The 24,429-nt window shown below is 42.4% G+C and overlaps 1 protein-coding gene across 1 annotated transcript in view; it reads right to left on the bottom strand.

Annotated features, from left to right (window-relative positions):
- larp4b (La ribonucleoprotein 4B) overlaps positions 1–24,429 on the bottom strand; it is a 196,304-nt gene that overhangs the window by 91,952 nt on the left and 79,923 nt on the right. The window contains exons 3-5 of the mRNA XM_084327427.1: positions 20,676–20,846; positions 8,396–8,477; positions 4,512–4,648 (exon numbers count right to left, since the gene is read on the bottom strand). Coding sequence (XP_084183553.1) covers positions 4,512–4,648; positions 8,396–8,477; positions 20,676–20,846 — 390 coding nt within the window. The remainder of the gene's footprint in view (positions 1–4,511; positions 4,649–8,395; positions 8,478–20,675; positions 20,847–24,429) is intronic.

The following is a 24,429-nucleotide window of genomic DNA, read 5'->3' as shown; positions in this document are numbered from 1 at the left end:
CATTGGTTGTTTGAAGTTGGAATATAGCCAGTTGGCGAACGTTTTAATTTGTTCTTGGATGTATGTAGCCGGTTGGCGAAGTTTTGTTAACGTTGTTCAACACGTTGCTGACATCAACAGCGAAGTGGTGAGTCTGATTTATTATTATTTGCTGGTGTGGGGTCGCCGCTGCCCTGTTCTGTTGTGCTTTCTTTATATAAATGTTGCTCTGCTCGAAATCTGATTTCTGTTTTCTGCTTGTTTGTATAGTGACTGAGTAGGCTATTGTGTCGTGTGTGTCAAAGAAGATTCCATATAGCCTTCAATACGTTTTACGAGGCTGCCGTGTGAGTCAGTCTAACGCGAGCGCTGGGAATAGACGGCATTCTAATAAGAAAGAGCGAAACAGGCTATATAATGCTTCTTAGTTTTCAGCGTGATATGCGTTATTTAGGTAGACCTATTGGACATTTTCGTTTATTTATTAAGTTCATATAAAACAGTGTTTCGAATATTTAATAAAAATATATATATATATTTAAGTCTAAATTTTTTCGGGTTTTCATTCGGGCTAGGGCTTCAAATGTTGCATTACAGTCGGGCTTATTGTTGGGCAGGGCCTGAACGTCATGGGCTCGGGCTGGGCACGGGCTTAATTTCAAGGCCCTTGCAGACCACTAATACGGACCACTAGCCAGCCTAGCTTAAACTCTTTTGTTTTTTGGCCAACTGCTAGGCTAGCTGGTCCGTATCCACTTCCAGTCAAGCTTGCAGCTGGATAGCTTTCTACTGAACACAGAGGAAATTGGTATCTACAGTCGGGTCAATAAATATTTGGACATCGACATCATTTTGTCTCTGTACACCACCACAATGGACTTGAAATTAAACAATCAAGATTAGGGATGCACCGATATGAAAATTTGCCACCGATACAGATTGTTCAACTAACACAATTGGCCGATACCGATATTTGTGGCAAAAAAAATATATTTTTTTTTTAATGAAACTACTGTATGTCTCTAAATGTTTTGATGAATTGAAAATGGAGGACCCTTATGTAAAAAAGCCGAAAGTCTTTTTCTGGTCTTCATCCTCCAGTCCACTGAGCTGTACTGTATTGTACCCATTCTGCAATCTGCCAATAAAGTTCTCAATCAATCAATCAGACAAATGCATAAAAAAGCTCCCACCATAACCATATAACAAAAAACTATTATTGTTTATGAAAATGTTTTAGCCCTATGCTTGACTATTATTTTAGCCATGGCAACAAATAAAATAATAATAATCAAATGAATAAATAAAATATTAAATAAATAAATAGGCTACACGTCTCTCTTTTTGTGTTACAAATTGTGCTCACCGATATGAACATAGGCCTCTTTACTTACTTAAAAAAAGGAATCATCAAGAAATATGTTTATGGTACTAATTCCACCATGCCATGGTGCACTATCTCTCTCTCTATGACTCTGCTCTCAACCAAAGCAATGCAACAGAACAATTTTGATTGACAGTCGATTCTGCCAATTACGTCACACCGCTTGCACCCGCCTACTGCTGTTCTTACCACCAATCGGCAAGCGCGTATTTGTTTTTTACTTCCGCGATGTCCATCATTGATTTTGACGAGAGCTCACAACAAAGCTACTAACGTTAGCTCCCCGCAGCCGACGAGTAGATTACCAGCGCTCCGCAGGATGACTAAACGAGGCATAATGATTTTACTGCAACGAATGTTATAATAAAAGCCTTTCCATACATCTGTCTGAAAACTTTATTAACAGACCGCAGAATGGGCACAACTCAGCACGGGCTGAGATATGAATGAGCAATGCTTGCTATCTATCTAGGTCGTCCTCGGACTTTGCTATGGTCCGGTAAATACGCTGATGCTATTGAACGTGTAACTATATAACGTTAATGCCACAAAACGAATGCCTTTGTTAATCATAAGTAGTAACTTTGATGCAGTAGCGTGTGTGTGGGGGCGGCGTTGTGCAGGTCGCTTGACTGAAACTTTTTTCAAAGTTTGAATGTGTGGGCCAGATTGATGCGACACAAATTGATGGATATTTATCGGCTACTGCCATCGGCACATTTGAGCTTATCAGCCGATAGGCCGATGGCAGTCAACAAGGCACTTATCGGCCGATACCCGACAGATATATCAATGCACCCCTTTGTGCACTGATATGTACCTTGTGTGCAGACTTTCCGCTTTAATTTACATCCATATCAGTTGAACAGTATGAATTACAAAAGTTTCTACATGTGCACACCCCTTTTTAAAAGGGACAAAAAGTAATTAGACAATCAAATTAATAAATAAAATGGTAACTTTTAATACTTGGTTGCAAATCCTTTGCAGTCGATGACAGCCTGAAGTCTGGAACCAGGGAGCGAAATTAACTTTTTGACTCACCGGCCAGTGGCGGGTAGATGGGAAGAGTCTACCCGCCAAGCATATTTCTTACCTGCCAAAATGTTTTTGATTAAAAAAATATATATATATATTTTATATAAAAAAATTTTTTTAAATAAAATATATATTATATAATCATACTTGTAGTTGTATTATCTGCGAGACATCGCCACCACGCAATAAGTCAAAATGCTTGCTATCTGCAAACAGCTCCACTGTCTGTGTGTATACTTGAGTAGCCTCCAGCTCCAGCAAGGATTCTCCGGCCCTGCAGCTAGACCCTATATTCAGCTAGACCCTACATTCAGCATGCAAGGATTCTCCGGCGATGCAGCTGGACCTATTTATAACGTTACCGTTCTTTTGTCAAATCACATTCAACATGCCCTCAGCTAGAATACGCATTCAATCAATGTTATAAGACATTGATATCAGGAGCTATCTGTAGCTACTGCTAGCCCGGTAGATAACGTTAAGACAATTTAGTTTACTGGGACAGATGGATCAACGTAAGCTAGCTAAGCTAGCTAACGAGGGACCGGAGGTATTATGCACTCGAGTAGACTATTGCTGGAGCATTTGTTGATATCAGCAGCTATCAGTAGCTAGCCAGCTAGATACCGTTAGACAATGCCTCGTCATGTATTAAACTAAAAGTGAATAGTTGACTGGGTCATTGTTTAAACAGTAACGTTAGCTCTTGGAGGTCCGATATAGACTAGAGCAGATGGAAGTAAACAAGCCAAATGATAGCTTCCGATTGGTCATTTGCTTTTTTTCCTCATGAAACCAGTCACGTCACTCTACTGTGATTGGACCTAGTGCGATGTGGGACTTGTAGTTTTTTAACGGTCTCGCGGCGGAGAAAAAAAAGACGAGCGGCTATAATCTGTACTCGCACAAGAGTATTGTTATGAAGTTATGAACTACACGTCTACACGCCACACGGCGGGCAGCCCTCTAAGTGTCATGCGCCAAAGGTAAAAACAGCCCGCCCCTGGCGGGCGGCGGGCTTTAGTTTCGGTCCCTGTCTGGAACCCATATACATCACCAGATGCTGGTTTCATCCCTGGTGATGCTCTGCCAGGCCTCTAATGCAAGTGAGATGCATGATCAATTGGATTCATGCCATTGCATAACATTCCACTTATTTGCCTTCAAAAACTCTTTGGCTGCTTTTGCAGTATGGTTGTCCATCTGCACTGTGAAGCGCCGCCCAATGAGTTCTGAAGCGTCCAATGAGTTCTGAATATGAGCAGATAATATTGCCCAGAATTCATCTCGCTGCTTCTGTCAGCAGTCAATAAATACAAGGGAACTAGTTCCATTGGCAGCCATACATGTGTCCACGGCCACACCATAACACTACCACCACCATGCTTCACTGATGGTATGCTTTGGATCATGATCAGTTCCTTTCCTTCTCCATACTCTTCTCTTCCCATCATTCTGGTTGATCCTTGTCTCATCGTTTAATATTTTTTCTTTTTTAGATGTTTTCTTTTTGCAAACTCTAATCTGGTTTTCCTGTTTTTGAGGCTCACGAATCATCTTGTGGTGAACCCTCTGTATTCACTCTGGTAAGGTCATCCTGTGATGAACCCTCTCTGTATTCACTCCGTTGAATCTTCTTGATTGTTAACTTTGACACAGCTATGCCTCCTGGAGTGTTCTTGATCTGGCCAACTGGTTTCTTTCACCAGGAAAATAATTCATCCACCGCAGAAGATGGTAAAGCGCATTTCACATAATGTTGGCATGTTCCTTTAACAATTGCCTATAGTCTAAGCAGGATTTGACAACTTGTTTCAAACATGGGAGGGTTTCACAATTACCTGTAAAAAGAGATCCAACAGTAATGACACATCTTTCAAAAGAAAATATACACAAATAATAATAATAATAATAATAATAACTTTGTTTTATATAGTGCCTTTCAAAAGACCCAAGGTCGCTTTACATAGGGGGGAAAAACAACAAAAGTAACAAACAGTGGACAGACACAAGAGATACAAAGTGAGAAATTAGGGGTTAAAGGCCAAGTTGAAGAGGTGACACAAGAAGGAAAATAAACATGTGATACTAAACACACGTGTTAACTCACATCGTAAAATATCCACGATCAGCTCCACGTCCGTGCTCAGCTTCTTGACGTGGTCCAGGTTGGCCACGGTCACAATTGGCACATACTGGTCGCTGTCCATCTGAGAGATGAGGTACATGTCGCTGGCCAGATTCTCCCTGGAGCCCATCAGGAGAAGGACAAGAACGAGAGACGAGTCAAGTCCTCTCAGATCTCCTCCCTACAGGCTCTACTAGGACCAAATATCCACTAGGCTAAATCATCAAAAAAAACAATAGATTTATTTTTGGGGACCCCACACCGCGTAATTTCAACGTGGAATTAAGGAATATCAAAATAAAAGCACACGTTGTTGAACTTGATCATGCATTTTTATTAGAAAATGTAATTACAGCACTATGTTATCAATACACATTTATAAAACCGAGGCATATTTAGCCAAAATAGGTTGCCAGAACATTAAAAAATATATATATAAAGCAGACGGTGGCATGGCATTTCCAGATTTTTTCCAATATTTTAAGGCGTACACATTAAGACCATTGACAACATGGTTTGATCCCCAAGCATTAGTATCCTGGAGAAAATTGGAAGAAAACATAGTAGCCCCACATAGACTGAAGGACATAGCATACACTAAACTACCAATCAAGCACTGAACGAAAATTTGGCCCCATAATTACCCATGCGATCCGGATATGGCGTGAAACACAAAAAAAATATCCTAACCCACAAAAATGGCACAATCACACTCCCTTATTCAATAACAATGCACTCTTAATTGAAAAACGTCCTATAAGATTCCCTATATGGGAAGAGCAAGGCATACACTCATTAGGGGATGTCTTTAACAACCAGGGTTTTTGTAGTTATGGAGAAATATGCACAAAATGTAATCTCACCGAGTCCACATGGCTTCTTTTACATACAGTTACGGCTATGTTTGAAGTCTCACGGTGTTCCATTAGACATACCAGTTGAACACCACAGATACCACAAATTCTTCTATGAAAGAGAGACATCGAGAGGTTTTGTTTCAGGTTTTTATTATCAATTACTAACGTCCTCGTATGAAACCCTCCAACTAGACTCTGTCTGGAGGAGGGATATACCAGACCTGGAAAGTGACTTTGATTGGCAAGGAGCATGGGCAAATGTCCGACTTACATCAAGGAACCCGGACCATCAACAAATCAATCTTAACTATATTCACAGGACATACTTGACTCCTATAAGACTGAACAGAATGGGTCTTAAACAAGACTCCAAATGCTCCCAATGTACAAATGGAGACGAAGGGACATTTATGCACATGTATTGGGACTGCCCACCAGTTAAGGCATTCTGGAAAGATGTGACCCAACAATTATCAAAACTCGTATCTTGGAATATACCAGTACACCCCTCTGTATTACTATTGAATGATGTTTTTGAGTTTGCAGTAAATCCACAGCTAAAGAGATTGGTTTTATCGGGTATCACAGTAGCTAAAAAGCTGATCGCATCACGCTGGTTTCAACCGGAAAAAATGTGCCGGAAAGTTTGGTTTCTTACATATCTCTATGTAATTTACCATGAAATATCTACAGCAAGAATTCTGGGTCTCAATGAATCCAAAATGTCAATGTGGTTAGAAGTGGTGGAGAGAATAAAAGCTAGCTTATAATGGTAGTGTCTGGTTAGGAGCGAGGGATAATGGAGGTACTATCCAAGGAGGGGTCCGGGAGGGGGGGGTTCGAGCTGGAGCATATGTGTGTAGGGTTTTAGATAACAGGTATTAGGGGTATATCCTGTATAAGACATTGGTATAATTGGTAATTTCGTTGGATATACACTGTATACGGTAAAATATTATTATATATATTTTTTGCTTTCTGTTTCTGTGCTTGCATGTCATTTTAGCCATCTTAATTGTTAGTTTCATTATGCATTGTGTGTTGAGTACTGACTTTTAATAATTTTGTTTTGCAATAATTAAAAAAAAAATATATATTATATATATATATATATCTTTTATTTTTTTACTTGCCAATGTAAAAACCCCAGTCACCTACCCACTTTGGGTCACGACCCGTAGTTTGAGAACCGCTGGACTAGAATTGTATTCTTTAACCGCTTAACACTTTCAGTGCCACGGATGACATATCTCTTTTTATTAGGCCCCCCACTGAGTGCCCACGATGACAAATATCGTTTTATTGTTTTATTAGCGATCTGAAATCATTTTATTTTTTTTTTACTTCATTTTTTTTTAGCGTTTATCGCTTTTCTTGGTCAAGCATGAGCGACAGATGCAGGGTGAAACGGGAGAGAGAGCAGGGGAAGACATTTGGCAAATGACGGAGGTCCGGGTATCGAACTCGGAGTCAACCGATCCGTGACGCAGCACGGTACTCCGCGACGCAGCACGGTACATGGTGTGCTACTGGAGCACCCCTCTGAAATCATATTTCATCAACCGAGTCACCCGTTGGTACAGCAGCCCTACAGGAGCTCAGAATGGAATAAAGCGCCCCCTATCGCCTATCCCTGTGTAACTGCAGGTCAGTCGCTTAGACTGACCTGGGATATATAGATATGTAGGGGCGGAGCCAGCTGGTTCCTTGTGCAGGGAGCAGTCTGATCAACATGGAAGTCATCGCGGGACGGGAATCAGCCTGGAATATATATTTACAGCAGCCAATAATCAATAAGCGTGATCGATATTTGGAATGGTGATCAGGAATTGGAATGATCTTTTTGGAGAACATCTGATCTGAGGTAAGGAATCTATTTTCCCAGTCTTGGGATAATCAGAGTTGTATTCGCTGAGATCTCAGCGTTTGCCCTATGTGTGATGTGTCTGTTTGTGCACGATCGCTTTGAGGAAATAAGAGAATCGATTTTTCAGATCGCCTCTATAGCGTGCATACGTACACATACTATCGATAATCTAGCGTTTATTTGAAAACGATACATAAATAGGCCGAAAAATGACAGTTTTTGTGTATTCTAGAATATTCCAGTAAATGTATTTTATCATGGAATCTTTATATTTTCCTTGAAAACGAGGGCTTTTCAAAATGCTATAAAACGAAAATGAACCGATAAAACAATCCGCTTCGACAATGTTGACTGGAAAACGAGTCATTGATAAGCGACGGGCAGATTAGACACATAGCCATAATTTAAAACATAGATTAGGCGTTTGTAACGCTAACATTGAAGTGGATGGTGGGCATTCAACCGGTATATCAAGGTTAAGCAAGGGCTCTGAAAGGGTTAACGTTCCGACTCAATCAATTAATAACAATGGTCTAAATGCCATTTCTGAGCCTTTTGCACTCCAGAGATGTGATGCAGTATAACTCACGCGACAGACAGAACTCCAGAGATGTGATGCAGTATAACTCACGCGACAGACAGAACTCCAGAGATGTGATGCAGTATAACTCACCGCGACAGACAGAACTCCAGAGATGTGATCCAGTATAACTCACGCGACAGACAGAACTCCAGAGATGTGATGCAGTATAACTCACGCGACAGACAGAACTCCAGAGATGTGATGCAGTATAACTCACCGCGACAGACAGAACTCCAGAGATGTGATCCAGTATAACTCACCGCGACAGACAGAACTCCAGAGATGTGATCCAGTATAACTCACCGCGACAGACAGAACTCCAGAGATGTGATGCAGTATAACTCACGCGACAGACAGAACTCCAGAGATGTGATCCAGTATAACTCACCGCGACAGACAGAACTCCAGAGATGTGATCCAGTATAACTCACCGCGACAGACAGAACTCCAGAGATGTGATGCAGTATAACTCACGCGACAGACAGAACTCCAGAGATGTGATCCAGTATAACTCACCGCGACAGACAGAACTCCAGAGATGTGATGCAGTATTACTCACCGCGACAGACAGAACTCCAGCGTCTTCTTCAGGTGTTCTCTCAGGTCCTCCTGGGGGCTTTCTGGCTGGGCTTCGCTGCCTGCTGGAACAGAAGGCGTTAACAGTATACTGCTGACTCTTCACTAACCTCCAACGTGTCGGTCCACCAGCATGATCCAACATTAAATAAGGCTGTTGCTTTTTATTACAGGTTCGAAACTGTCGGGTATTAACCCTTTCACTGACACACGACAGAAGGTTAACCCTTTACTATCACACAACCAACGGTCGCCTTGGCAGTGAAAGGGTTAACCTTCTGTGAATTGTCACAGTGAAAGGGTTAACCGTTTGGTAGTGCGGCAGTGAAAGGGTTAAATAAGGCTGTTGCTTTTTATTACAGGTTCGAAACTGTCGGGTATTAGACTGTGTGGGTATCAAGCAAGAAAGACTGTCAGGCTTTAAAACTGTGTAGGACCCAGACCTAGAACTGCGCCCTGAGCAAGGGAACTGTGCCCTGAGAGGGAGGTTTGCCCTGAGTGGGCGGTGCGAAGGGTCAAAGTGGGTATCAAACAGGAGGGAAGACTGTCAGGTTTTAAACTGTGGATGCCAAACAGAGAAGGTAAAGACGACTTTGAACTGTTAAACAGTAATCCATAACTATTTTATTGGATTGTAAAAAACTGATTTTATAGTATGTCTGCACTTTATGTGCTCATTTCATCATTCATGTATTTTCTAATCAAACCATAAACAAAGTGGCCTGTTGGGATGTTAGATCCTAATGTGAAAAACTGATTTTATATGTGTGCTCATTTTACTGTTGCTATTATTTTACTTTTTTTTTTTTTACTTTTTTTCCCACGCCCCACTATCCGATGGGTGCATACTATGATGTTTATCATGTTTTGTAACAGTTTACAGAAATTCAAGACTCATATTGGTACGTGAGGTTCTGATATGATTTGATTAATATATCTGTATTATTTTATCCCACTATGCTTTGCTCTTGCCGCTTGTTTTACACAGATTTTATGTCTTATTTCTTACTGATGTAAAGCACTTTGAACTGCAATCCCCTGTATGAAAGGTGCTATACAAATAAAGTTATTATTATGCTGCCAGGAGGAGCCGGAATCAAACCGGGAACCTTAGACGATCGCTCTACCTCCTGAGCAAAACAGGGATGCGCTCCTATGTGTTGTGACTTCATAGAGTAAAATTAATGAGGCAGGTATCCAATATGTGCTGCATATTGCATATCATTGTTGTCGTAATTATGTGCCTTGAACCATTTTGATGGGAATTATCGAGGGTCATCCATTATGTGTATGCTTGTATTATAGAATTTTACGAGTGCCATCATTGACCTGCACTAGTGTTTGTGTATCATGGATGGAATCATGATTGTATAGTGACGCATCTCTTTCCCCATCATATCCGTGTGGTTATTACAGTATGCGTGTTCATTAACTGGGTGCCCAGGTGTTTGTGTTTTGTCTCATCTGTGCTTTTCTAAGAGGCAATATATTTGGGGGGGGGGGGGGTTCCCAGAGCAATACTTATACCGCACCTTTCTTTTTTTTTAAGATTAATTTTTGTGCATTTATTGCTTTTCATGGTCAGACATGACAGACGGATGAGGAGAGGATGAACGGGAGAAGAGGCGGGGAAGACATGCGACAAATGTCACCGGGAGCGGGAAGCGAACCTGGGACGGCCGGGTAGGTGTGCGATGCACTAACGTGGTGCGCCACGAGGGCGCCCATAGTATACGTATACCGCAGTAACCGCACCTTTCTAAAAGCTCTGTGAATGTATTTATTTATTTTTCAATGATTACTCACCATACAAACGTTATCTATAGCACCTTTAAATTGGAGCTGCCTCTCATTTATTTTACTCCCTGATGAAGCAGCAACATGTTTGAATATTCCATGTTTGAATAAAGGATTTTTTTTATCGACAATCAGAGTGGCTCGGTTTCCCTTCAGTCTGCTAACCCCCTATGTTGGACTTCCATTATATATAAGCTGGACGGGGGGTCCGGGAGGGGGGGGTACGAGCTAGAGCATATGTGTGTAGGGTATTAGATAGCAGGTATTAGGGGTATATCCTGTATAAGACATTTAACTAAATGGTGATTTCATTGGATGTGCACTGTTAATAATGCTTGTATATCTTATCGTGTGTTGTCATGTTTGTTTATATGTTTGTTTAAAAAAATAATACAAAAAATTAAATACAAAAAAATATAAGCTGGACAGTATTCAATCATGTACTCATTGCCAGGATCATATGCCATGTCCTAGCTGTTGGCCAATAACACCTCTCCCAGAGTGTCAAGCTAAACTAGTGGTCGGCGGCCCGCCGCATCTGCTTCCGTTAATTTGTGCTAAACTAGGCTAGCTTGAAGCTGGATACCGTAGCTTTCTACTGAACACAGAGAGGAAATTGGTATCCATCGTCTGGACTCTGGAGAAGTCACAGAGTCGGGCTGAACAGGAGCCTGAACATGGCCTCAGAGCTGGTGTGATATGTGAACCGGTGCAGAGTAAGAAACTGCCATTCCTCATTAAACAATATGGTTCCAAGATGTAGTGTCAGCCTGAGAGAAGAATCAAGCATCGAAGATACATGAAGGTTTGATGTAGTCTGTTGAGGATGGTCTAATGTTTGTTTGCATGTTGCAGTGCGGCTTATAAAGGCACAACACCAGAAAACAATGCCAATTTATTTTGCACATAATCTCAAACACATCCAATAACTCTTATAGTTTTGCACAGTGCACACATTAATTTAGTTTGACAGTTAAGAATTAATTTTTTTGAATATGGCCACCTGTGACATCATCGAGGACATTTAATCTTTGTGGTAAACTAATTACAGCTCCATGAAATAATGTAGATGAAGAAATAGCAATACCTCATTTTATAGGGGCCGATACCTTATATAATTGAGCTGAAATTAACACAGCACAAGGATTCAAACACTCTGTAACACCAGCAGCCAGTGATTAGAATCATCTGACTGAGAATTAATCTTAATTCAGCTTAGTTCCATTGATCTGAAACTGGGGTGTGTTTTAAAACTGCCATCTGCCTTTGTTCCGTTAACCCTTTATTCGCCAATGACGTGTTACCACGTCATTCTCCGCCATGCGTAATCTGCCAATGACGCCGTGGATCGCCCAAACAGGAAGTGACACGCCGGAAGTGGTGCTCATCCATATTCGGTCCGGGCACTCGCTATCGTTAGCGGGACTCCAGCTCGACACACTGGACAGCGATCCGTTGCCAATAACTCGATAAACAACATGATTTGGACGTATATATTATTATTAGGGATGCTCGATATTGGCTTTTTTACCGATACCGATATTCCGATATTGTCCAACTCTTAATTTCCGATACCGATATCAACCGATACCGATATATGCAGGGTTTCCCCCCCCAAAAAACTGAATAATTTCAGGTAACTAATAATTTCACTGGATATATATATAACAAATATTGTTATTGTTTTTTTCTTTTTTTAAACCGATACCGATATTTTCCGATATCACATTTTACTGCCGATATCGGCCGATAATATCGGTCGGCCGATAATATCGGACATCCCTAATTATTATACAACCTGGAAATGGATCACATATATCAACATCCCATAATCGCGAACTTTCTGCTCCACGCTGACCACCCAACGGTCAGAGAAAGCTACGGTAAGTTTCAGCGTGTTTGAATATTATGATCCATATAAACTGCTGTGATCTATGTATCGCCCATACTACATGAATGATTTAACGTCTGCCACGGACTTATAAACACCCCCCCCCCCCCCCATTGGTCACCAGCAGATGATGAGGCAAGACGTGTAGGACCTTGTACAATTGAAAGTTTTAATATGACGTCAATCGGTATCAAACTACATTTGATGATGTAATATATGTATTTATAGCTATAAGTTATCTCATGTTAAGGCCTAGGCTCACAGTGGTTTTCGACCGATATCTTTATTGAAACAATAGATGGTAACGGGTTGTGTCAGATATTGCCTATTACCATCCCCGGATTAATTAATGTGTTTAATTCTTTTCTTACATAGGTTATGTCATTTCAGCCGTTGTGCCTGATCAGAGGGACTGCTACAGGGGTGCACTTTGACCATACCCCCTTTTTCCCTTTCTTATTATTGTCATTGTTTAATTGACATCTGTTCACACAATTTTGCACAATTAACCTGTGACCCGATCCTGCCTTAGACTATCGGCTGGGATGCTTTAATTTAATTTTGTTTTGAATTTCCCTGTACCCATTTGGGCTATAACATTGCGACGTTGAAGCGCAGATTCGGAAATAGATGGTTGCAGGTTGATGTGGAGTTATTATTTAATAATGGCTATTTTTACCATTATGGTTGTCTCATGTTGGGGCCAAGGCTCAGGTGGTTTTCGACCGATATCTTTATTGAATTTTATTTTTATTATTATTTGTGTTTATTGGACTAGTGGGGGTTTACTCAGGGGTTTATCTAGAGGGGGGTTGGAGTGGGGAGCGTCTTATTGGATCCATGTCTCTAGTGGGAAGTGATAGGAAGATGACCATCCTCAGTGGATGGGGCATAGGGTGGGGACTGGAGAGTGGGTATACGAGGGCTTATAATAGGACGGGTGGGTTAGGGTTTAGAGTAGAAGGTGGGGGGGTTGTAACTGGGGTGGTATTTTTATGTGTTTTATGTGCTGTTGTCTTATATGTGTGTAATTGTTCCTCCTCTGTACTCCTGGGATTGACCGTCTGGGCCCGCCTGGATCAGCGCCTCGAGCAGTCTAGCTACACTGGTATGTTCTCTACGCATTTAGACAAGCTCGACCATGGCTAAATTGAATATTTTAATTTGGAACGCAGGAGGGCTTAACGCCCCACACAAGCGTGCCAGTGTCCTTTGGTTGTTGAAGAGGAGAAATATTGACCTTGCTCTCCTTAGTGAGACGCATTTATTGGTAGGTGATGTGTCAAGACTGGCAAATCGGCAATATCACGTTATCTCCTCATCCTCAGCCGATGATAAGACGAAAGGAGTCGTCATAGTTACAAGACGTAACCTTGATATCAAAGTCCTGGACGTATGGTCGGACACGGAGGGAAGGATTACTATAGCAAAAGTTGAGTTCTCGCATAGGAAGATGGCTATAATAGCATTGTATGCTCCTAACACATTTGATTCAGCGTTCTATAATACAATCACGAAGAATATGTTGGAACTTAATGGATACGCTCTCATTGTGGGTGGCGATTTTAATGCGTGCTGGGATGCAGAGATGGATAGGTCCGGGCCCTCTGAAACGAGCGACCAAAAACGGTCCTCCAAGGCCCTCAGGATGTGGGCCCAGGACACGGGGCTCACAGACCTTTGGCGCTTATCCAACCCCACCCTCAAAGATTACTCTCACCTGTCAGCCAGACACAAAAGCTTCTCTCGAATTGACTATGCATTCGCGTCCCCTAATATGTTTGATAGTTTCGATGTCTCATTGGTTCCCTTGGCTCTCTCAGACCACAAGGGGATTTTCCTTACGGCAACCTTTGGCAGGCTCTCCGCAAGAGCTCCCAGATGGCGTTTTAATTCAACCTTGCTAAAGAACGATGACTTCTGTTCTGAGTTCAGGAGTAAACTAGCTGAATTTTTGCAGATCAACGTTGGCACAGTAGAAGACCCTAGGGTCCTGTGGAACGCATTGAAAGGATTTATCAGGGGTCATGTCACACTATTTGCCTCCAATTTGCGAAAATCCCGGTCAAAAAAGCTAGAAGGACTGGAAACATTATATGCGGACCTATACGCATCCTTGCAAACTAACTATAGTGAACGACTAAACACACAACGTAAGATAGTCAAAAAAGAAATAAACTCCATACTTAAACAACAGTCGGAGTTCTTGATACATAGGACAAGACAAAATTACTACGTTCACGGCTCCAGACCTAGCCATCTATTGGCAATGAAAATACGCTCAAATGATCATTTCTCAGATATCCCCTCGATCAGGACGAGCCAGGGTGCAGTCACTACTGATTCGAAAAAGATCAATGACACTTTTAAAGAGTTTTACTCAGTTATATAGCTCAGAGGGTAATCTTGATGACTCTAAATTTGAATCGTTCATTGGCGGGCTTGAGATACCCCACATTTCTGAGGAAGAGGCCAAGGAACTGGGGAGACCGATTACTCTCGTGGAATTGAGGGAGACGATTGTTGAAATGCAGAGGGGTAAGGCACCAGGCTGGGATGGTATTCCACCCGAAGTGTATTTAGCTTTCTGGGACCAACTGGGTCCATTGATGCTCGATATGATCAATTACGCTATCGAACAAGGGGAGTTCTCAAGAGATGTCAATATGGCGTTGATTTCTTTACTTCTCAAGAAGGACAAAGATCCCAATGATTGTGGTAGCTATAGACCCTTGAGTCTTCTCGGGGCCGATTTAAAAGTGTTTGCCAAGGTGCTGGCCCGTCGCCTGCAGAGATGTATGTCTGTATTGGTGCACTGCGATCAAACTGGTTTTATCCCGGGGCGTCTGGCTGCAGATAATCTTAGGAGGCTGTTGCATGTAATCGATAACAGTAAAGACAATACAACTCCATCCACAGTTCTGTCTTTGGATGCCATGAAGGCGTTTGACAGACTTGAGTGGTCATACCTGTGGAAGGTACTTGAGGTCATGGGTCTTGGGAAGAGTTTTATTCATATGATTAAAGTCCTGTATGCCTCGCCGTCTGCGATGATACTGACAGGTAAAAACTGTTCCACACTCTTTCCAGTCTCCAGATCTTCTAGACAGGGTTGTCCTCTGAGCCCAGGACTGTTCGCGCTTTCCCTCGAACCTTTGGCCCAATTTATTAGGCAATCGGAGGACATCGTCCCCATAATGGTCAATAATACTCCACACAAAATTGCTCTCTATGCGGATGACCTGCTGATTTTCATGGACGACCCCTCCCGGTCGGCCACAAAATTATTGAGGATAATCGACGACTTTGGTAAATTGTCAGGCTTTAAGATTAACTGGAACAAATCAGCCTGCCTACCTCTTAATGAGCTGGCCAAGGCGGTACGACTACCAGCTGATATCCCCATAGTAGAACATTTTAAATACTTGGGCATAGAGATATTCCCCACGCTGAACCAAACTACTAAGTACAACTTCACGGGTACTTATGATAAAATACGCCAGGATCTAGACAGGTGGTCGTCCCTTCCTAACTCCTTACAAGCCCGGGCTTCCATAATCAAAATGAACATCCTGCCTAGGATAAATTTTATTAGCTCAATGCTCCCCCTGCCCCCTCCAATAGACCACTGGCGCAAGGTACAATCGATGGTATCTAAGTTTATCTGGAATAACAAACGCCCGAGAATCAAAAGGGCTACTACTCAACGTAGAAAACAAGATGGGGGCCTCGCAATCCCTGATTTTAAACTTTATTTCTGGTCCTTTTCACTGAGACCTCTGATGTGCTGGCTAGACCCTGTAGAGGCTGTATCGTGGCGCTCCTTAGAAGCGGCAGCGGTATCTCCGCTAAGATTGCAGGATGTAGTGTACTCCACTGTCTCTATTTCGAAATGCCGGCTGAGGTATGGACCGATCATAGCTCACGTGATCCAAACGTGGCGTAATGTACAGAGGTCGTGTGGGGTTAAATGCCCATGGCACCTGGACTCTCCAATTTTTTATAACCAGCAATTACTTGTTGGGCACAAGCCGGTTAATATTCCTCAATGGCAAAGGAGGGGAGTGCATACTCTGGAGGATATTTATGATAAGAACGGCCTCCGTGCGTTTCAGGACTTGAGAGAATTTTATGATCTTCCCGGCGAGTCCTTCTTTCTTTACCTTCAACTAAGGTCAACTAAGCTTTGCACCCACACCCCTTCCTCAGGCTCATAGTGGACAGGACGACATCCAGAGGGTTTGTCTCAGACTTTTATACGCTCTTAATTCAATCCACGTATAAAAATTTATCATTGGATACAATCTGGCGTGTGGATATCCCGGAGTTGGACCCCGAGTTTGACTGGGATGATGTTTGGGCAAATGTGGCATTATCTTCCCGCAACCCCAATCACCAGCAAATTAATTTTAATTATATTCATAGGACCTATCTTACACCTAGGAAGCTATTTGCTATGGGACTGATAACCGACTCTCGGTGCACTTTGTGCTCTCAAAAGGCCACTGGCACTTATATGCATATGTATTGGGATTGCCCACCAGTGGCCCGCTTCTGGAGGTCAATAACGGACAAACTTTCAGATCTGTGTGGCTTAACTATCCCATTCACAGCTGTTACGCTACTCCTGAACGATATAACGACACTACCCGCGTCCGTACAACTGAAAAGGGTTGTCCTAGCGGGCGTCACAGCAGCGAAGAAGCTAATAGCAATGAGATGGAAGGAGCCTGAGAAGCTTACAATGATTAACTGGTCCCTAACTCTATTGGATGTGATTTATCTTGAGATATCCACGGCGCGGGTGATTGGGGTAGGGCAGGCTGGCATTGACCTGTGGTTCGCAGCAGCTGAGAAGGTAAAGGCCGCCGTGTGCGGCTGAGCGGGGTTGGGGTGCTTGATCGGGGGGGTCCGGCGGTTTCTGGGGAGGGGGAGGAGGAAATGTTTTGTCTGTCTTGGTTTTTGTCTTGTCCTTCTTAACTTTGACTGGGGGGATTTTAGGGGGGGTTGATATTTAGCTATTCTGCGCTATATGTCAATTCACATGCCATCTCCCCAAGGGACTAATATTGGCAGACTGATTGACCTGTCAACCAACTTGGAGGAAGATTTTCTTTCTTCTTACATTTTACCTTCTGCGAGTTTGGCAGTCTTGAACATGTGTAAGGGACCTAGGCTATCTACAGTAAATCTGCGGCAACACTCTCGTAAACAATCTTTTAAGTCACTCCACTTTGTAAAGGTGGGGAAAGGTTGGCATGTTTGAAGACTTTTTTGTTATTGAAGTAGCCATCTATATTTGATAGGTTGGACGCCGTTTCTTTTTCTTTTGTCTTTATAATTTATTATTCTGTATTATTATTGTTTGTTATTCTCCTGTGGAGTTATGTTTTTTGTTACTGTGGTTATTGTGTTGTCTTGTTTCATGTAATTAATAATAAAAAAAATTGATCAAAAAAAAATATGTATTTATAGCTATAACTGGCGTTCTGCAGAATGCTGCAGAAAACGATAACATATTTATACTTTAGACCGTATTTTAGTATGAATATGTGACGCCTGCAGCTTTATCTACAGTAGACACCTTCACTCACACACAACAACCCTCCAGACGTGGTGATGGCACTGGTTTTCTGACCTCTCGCCCTCATGGACTACAAGCATAATATCACTACCTGCTCCGTCACTCTCCTCTCTCGAATATCATGTGTTATCCGTAGTCCATTCAATCTCACCAGTGTTGCTCTCCATCGCCCTCCAGGTCCCCTCGAATACTTCCCAGATGAGCTGGGCATGCTTCTAAGCTCCTTTCCAGAAGATGGCACCCCCCTTCTCCTAATGGGCGACTTCAACCGGCCTGACTCGTCCCAGTGGTCTCTCTCCTACAATCCTTTGAGCCGACTCCCACTGTCATGCCTCCTACTAGGGCTAGACGGTATGGTCTAAAATGTATATCACGGTATAATTTGAAGCATAGACGGTAACGGTATATATCACGGTATATTAACTTATCTTAAAATGTCTATATAAATGCTTCTGAAGGGGTAAAACACTGGTATGGCAGCTGTTATTCTGTTACAGCTGCTGAGCTATACTATAGCTAATGTCCATCAATATCTTCCTTTTTAATTAAATAGGTTCAAGAATCGAATCAGGATTGTTAGCAGAGATTGAGAGAGGGAGAGAGAGGGAGGGGGCTGCTAGTGGAGCCAGCTACCGTTAGCTTGCCGAGGCTCCAGCACATCGACAAGCTGCTGGAGCCAGCTACCGTTAGCTTGCCGAGGCTCCAGCACATCGACAAGCTGCTGGAGCCAGCTAACGTTAGCTTGCCGAGGCTCCAGCACATCGACAAGCTGCTGGAGCCAGCTAACCTTAGCTTGCCGAGGCTCCAGCACATCGACAAGCTGCTGGAGCCAGCTAACCTTAGCTTGCCGAGGCTCCAGCACATCGACAAGCTGCTGGAGCCAGCTAACCTTAGCTTGCCGAGGCTCCAGCACATCGACAAGCTGCTGGAGCCAGCTAACGTTAGCTTGCCGAGGCTCCAGCACATCGACAAGCTGCTGGAGCAAGCTAACGTTAGCTTGCCGAGGCTCCAGCACATCGACAAGCTGCTGGAGCAAGCTAACGTTAGCTTGCCGAGGCTCCAGCACATCGACAAGCTGCTGGAGCAAGCTAACGTTAGCTTGCCGTGGCCCCAGCATATCGACAAGCTGCTGGAGCAAGCTAACGTTAGCTTGCCGAGGCTCCAGCACATCGACAAGCTGCTGGAGCCAGCTAACGTTAGCTTGCCGAGGCTCCAGCACATCGACAAGCTGCTGGAGCCAGCTAACGTTAGCTTGCCGAGGCTCCAGCACATCGACAAGCTGCTGGAGCCAGCTAACGTTAGCTTGCCGAGGCTCCAGCACATCGACAAGCTGCTGGAGCCAGCTACCGTTAGCTTGCCGAGGCTACCAGCACATCGACAGTTAACATTACATAAGCTTTTACCGCGACGTGGACGTTCCAGAATGGCGAGGATACAAAGCATGTTAGCCCATTGGACTCGTCGCAGAGTTTACATTACACATAGAAACTGCATGACTCGCGAGAGAAGTCACACAGCTGTGTGCAACGCAGGGCTGAAGAGCTAGTTCGCTTCTGTGTTTATTATGAAATGACAATTGCGTGTTGACACGCCCACTGCGCGAAGCCTCTGTGCTCCTAAATAACTTTTTCCAGTTTGCACATATCCATTATCTATGACTAATTCTATAAATGTTTAGGGGCAAATACGAGTGAAATAGTCACGCTGTGGTTACATGACGTCATTGCTATTTTAGAGCTGCTCTACCGGTTACAAGGTATAGTCAAAATCCATACCGTAGAGCAAATTGATACCGTTTATACCGTATACCGTCCACCCCTACCTCCTACCCACAAAGCTGGCAGCTCCTTGGATCTCATATTCTCCAGTGCCTCCAGCATAATTAACACCATGGTAACTCCCATCCATGCATCAGACCACTTCTTTATATCCTTCTGACTAACTCTTATGCTAAACCCCAAACCATCCACTCAAACTGTCTCATTCAGATGCAACCTATCCTCCTCCACCCTCTCCTCTGACACCCTGTCTGCTCTCCCCCAGATACGGCAACCTCAACCCTCCTTTCAGCCCTCTCAACCTCCTTCAACAAGCTCCGTCCCCTCGCAGAGAAGCCTGCAGAGAAGCCTACCACCCCCAGTACATGGCTGTCAGATTCAGTGAGAGAAGAAAGACAGGTCCTGAGAGCGGCCGAGAGGAAGTATAAAAAGACATGCCTCACTGTCAATTACTACTGCCAAAGCTTCTTTCTTTCGCCTCAGCTAAGAACCTCCGCAAAATACTGTAAAAGTGTAAAGGTTGTGTACTTTCATACTAACACAATAGAGCATGTGTACTATCATAGTTAAATTAGACGTTGTTTACTTTCATACTAACACAATAGAGCATGTGTACTATCATAGTTAAATTAGAGGTTGTTTACTTTCATAGTAAAAAGTAGAGCATGTCATAGTTAAGTTAAGAGGTTGTGTACTTTCGGGGCTCGGGATATTTCACTGTTCTTCATTTTATATTATTTATAGTGCTTTATTGATTAATACAATTTTGTTTAATCGTCTCGTCATTATTGTTATTAAGTACTGTCCTGTGATGTCTTATGTATTATTATTATTATTACTGTATTGTGCTGTGTCTTGTTACATGTGGAAATGAAAAAAATTAAGAAAATGTTTAAAAAATATATAAAAAGAGGCTGAGCACAAGTACTATCATGGTTGTGTAAAATGTGTTATTTAAAAAAATAAACTAACGGACAGTAATAACTTCCATAAATGTTCCATCTGTTCATTGACGGATCAATATAGCTGCAAGCCTTAATTAGTGCATTGCGCAAACATATTGTTGCTGATCTGGACTGGTTTATTTTATATGTTCTTCACATAAAATGACCCATGGCCAATGAGTCTCAGATAATAATAAAAAGAAAATGTCATTGTATCATTTCTCTTTTAGTAAACATAACCACACAGGGGTTAATAGGTTCTTCCGTACCTGTAAGCGGTGTGTCCTGCCTGGGCTCTGTATACGCAGCGGACTCAGGACACTCCAGGGTAACGGAGGCCATGGGCGCCGGCTGGGCCAGCATCACTGGCGCCGATGGAGGCTCATCTGGGTGTGCTAGAAGAGGCTCCTTGTACGGCTTGTTTTCACTGGCTTCATAGCCTGGACAATCACATGGAATGGTAACCAAACAGTTAAGTTAATACTTTCAAGTTGCATAAAAGAATTCTTTTTTTAATGTAATACAAATTATAATAATACTTCCAAGTTTCAAATTCTGTTTTATTTGTCACATATAAAGCTGTTTATGTGCAAAATAAATCAGCATTGTTTTTGGTGAAGTGCCCCTTTAACAAGATTTTTACAATTCTACATTCAGCATAACATGTCTGTGACAGAACATGTTAATATGTAGATGCCATATTGACTTTTGTTGCATAATGCTATTGAAAAATGCAAGAGAAGGGCTTCCAGAAGTAGTAATAACCGTCTACTATAAGAACGGATGCACTATATTAAGTCACTGGTCTCCTGTAATACATTTTCGACAAATATCCCCTCAGTAATGACAGATTAAACAGGCAAGAGATGTCAATCCAAGTCAAACGTAGACTAATCTATCATTTCCATTTTGCTGCCACGTCCTTGTTGCCCCTCACCACGGCTATACTTGGTGCGGGTGTTTAACACATTAGAATGAGTGATTACGCTCATTTGTGTGGAGGGATGGTGGCTGGCGGGTGGAATATTCATAGCTCGTACTAAATTGAGTATGAATGATTAAAGCGGTGTCTCAGCGTGACGAGGGGCCAAGCCCGTCTCTCGGCGGACCTTGGTAGGGCTGCTCTATTATGGCAAGAAATTAAGGCTGAGACGATATGCCATTTGGAACATCGATAAATCGGGACAAAATTATCGATAAATATAGATTTTAAAATAAAATAAAAATGTAATTGTTTTTAATTATTATTTTATTCATTTCCTTTTTATTTAAAAAAAGAATGTAATTAAAAAAAAATCGATTAGTGATGCCACTTATCGATTTCACGCAGTTATCGATACATCGATAGCCTTACAAGAAATCATAATCACGATTATTTTCGAATGATATTGAAATTGTGCTTATTAACTCATTATGCGCCAAACACGAGATTTCTCGTGTTTCAAATCCAAGCGTTTAGCGCCTAACCCGAGATATCTTGTTTTTAGATAATTTTTTTTCGATTTTCCCCATTCTAAACACTCGCGCGGACCTGCCTGTGTCTCCCTGGTACCGCTGCCTACGTTATAATTGCAATGACGATCGAATCCCGACAGGTGGCAGTATCGCCTACCTTTTGAACTGGGTCTCTCAGTTGTCTCTCAGTGGCTCAGTACGTTCGGCTGCAGGAATCCCCTCGCCTCAAAGTGAAGCAGCACACAGCCATCTGTCGCCAATTTGCTCGCCTTAAACTTATTGTTTTCCGTAATATAGCCAGGCCCAATGCACACCAGTAATGGAACTACTACTACTTTTTTTTGTGTTTTTCGTTTTTTTCATATTATCACAGTTTGAATGTTTAAGAACATATTTACTATAAAAGCAAACAGTTATAGTATCTCTAATACATTTACATTGTCATTTAGCACAGTGGTTCTCAACTGGTCTAGCCTCGGGACCCAACATTTTCCTTAGTCATTAAGTCGCGACCGAAATTTATTTCAAAAAAAGATTTTTGCAGTAATACACAATCTTTCATGCACTTAAAAACATGAAATAAACACAAAAAAGAACAACAAAAGTACAACTAGGGCTAAAAACCCAATGAAATAAAATAATAATAATAAATAATATATCCTTCTTAGCAGACTTCTTAGCTTAACATCACAGGGAACTAATGGGATAACTGGGGATGTTGTTTGCTCCTGACAAGAGCAGTGGCGTCATTTCAGTAAAAGCCAAGGTATGGCAAGGAGGGAGGGTGGGGGGTTGAAGGTGTATATTTTTGGTCAAATCAGTTGTGCAATAGTCACTTTTGATGAGTTGTTTCTATACAATTCATTTATATGACATTTAGGTATGACACAGGACTACAAAAGCATTTAGTATAGAAATGTGTCAACAGACTAAAGCAGATAATTACAATATTTTGCATACAAATTATGCTGAGCAGAATGTAATATCATAACTGTTGTGAAGGGCCAGATTAAACTGAATATATATATGTATCGTTTGATATACTTTGTATATTATTTATATATATACACGGAATATCCCTTTACCTGCGTTCAGACCAGAGTAATATTCGCTCTCCTATTGGACAGCGCCCCCAGGCGCCAACGCGCAAGCCCCCAACGGCAAGTTCAAAGACAACTGCAGGCATGTCAGAACATGCCCAGAGTCAGCGTAGTAATACGAGACAAGAACTGAGGTTGGGACTAGATATTCACTTAAGTATATATATTGGCGCAGGTGTAAACAGCAGTAGTTCAGTACCAACCTTACCCACCTTCACCACGAGTCAACGTGCAGTGAAGTGAGCAACCTTGCGTCTAAATAGAGCATTGAGAACCGCGTGCGAATAGAATGTTAAAGTGTCAGAGTTTAATGAAGTAACGTTGAGTTCGACTTAATCTAATGTGAAGTCAATAGTCGATCATTTATTGTATATCGTGCGGCCACAGTTCTTCCGTGTGTAGCATTACCCATCGGTTCGTCGTGTCTTTAGCTAGTGCGCTTAACCAGGCTGTGTGGCCTAAATACGTCGCCCACACCCGAGGAGTCCTAGGCGGGGAACCGTTGGACATGTACACAGGAGATTGCAGAACCATTCCTGGTTGGATTATATTGATTTGGGACGTGACTACCGGAGAAGAGCATCGTTGATTTCCACTATCGTTTGGGATTTAACCTCGTGAGGATTACCACTCGGGCCTGCCTCTTGGACGGGGCTGGTTAGCTGTCATCAATGCTGTCGAGCATTTTGGATTACAACTATTGCTTTTGCTGCTGATCAAGGGAGTTTACAAGCACCGACTCCTGTACCTGGAGTCTCTTTGTTCCTCGTTGACTCAGACGGAGTACCCGAACATTCCTCTACCCTCCAGGCCTTGCACCCAGGAGGGAACCCATTGTCTCCAGTTGGTACCAGTGTTGCCCTATATAATTGCTACTATACAACAGGTGGCGTCAGCTTAGACCCATCGTAGGATTCCTGCTATTCTTAGTGACTTATGCTCTTGACTGACTTTACGTATATTCTTCGCCATACAAGCGCGACCCTAATTCTCATTCTGTAACCTAACGTTGCCTAATAATAATAAATTACCCTCCAATAGTATTTCTGTGTCAATGCCGTGTTCTTGTGAGTGTTCACCATCTATATTTGATGTACTGTCTGGCCAGTAATTAAAGTACATAACTAGCAGTGGTTTAATCTATCACAATCTTTAATACAGTCAGGGTTTTGTAACCCCTCAGTTACAATAACTGTCTATGTTATTTTTCTTGCAAGTGAGCCAATTTCTCTTAGGTACGGTTTTGAGGTGTGTTCAACAGAATGTAGTATCAAAAACATGTCCATTTGACTTTTTTTCCAAGTGCCATAGTTCCAAGTTTTTTCCAAGTGCCATACTTTGCCATACCAAAACGACGCCCCTGGACAAGAGTCTCAAAGTCTGGGGTGATGACAAAGCAACTCTGAGGTCATGCTCAATGTCCAATCTGTTTCTCTGCTTTGTCTTGTTCAGCTGGACCAGAGCTAAG

This window comes from Notolepis coatsorum, assembly GCF_963971535.1.
Source record: "Notolepis coatsorum genome assembly, chromosome: 13".
Classification (NCBI taxonomy): domain Eukaryota; kingdom Metazoa; phylum Chordata; class Actinopteri; order Aulopiformes; family Paralepididae; genus Notolepis; species Notolepis coatsorum.
The sequence above is the reverse complement of the archived record's forward strand: the minus strand, read 5'-3'. Positions and strand labels throughout refer to the sequence as shown.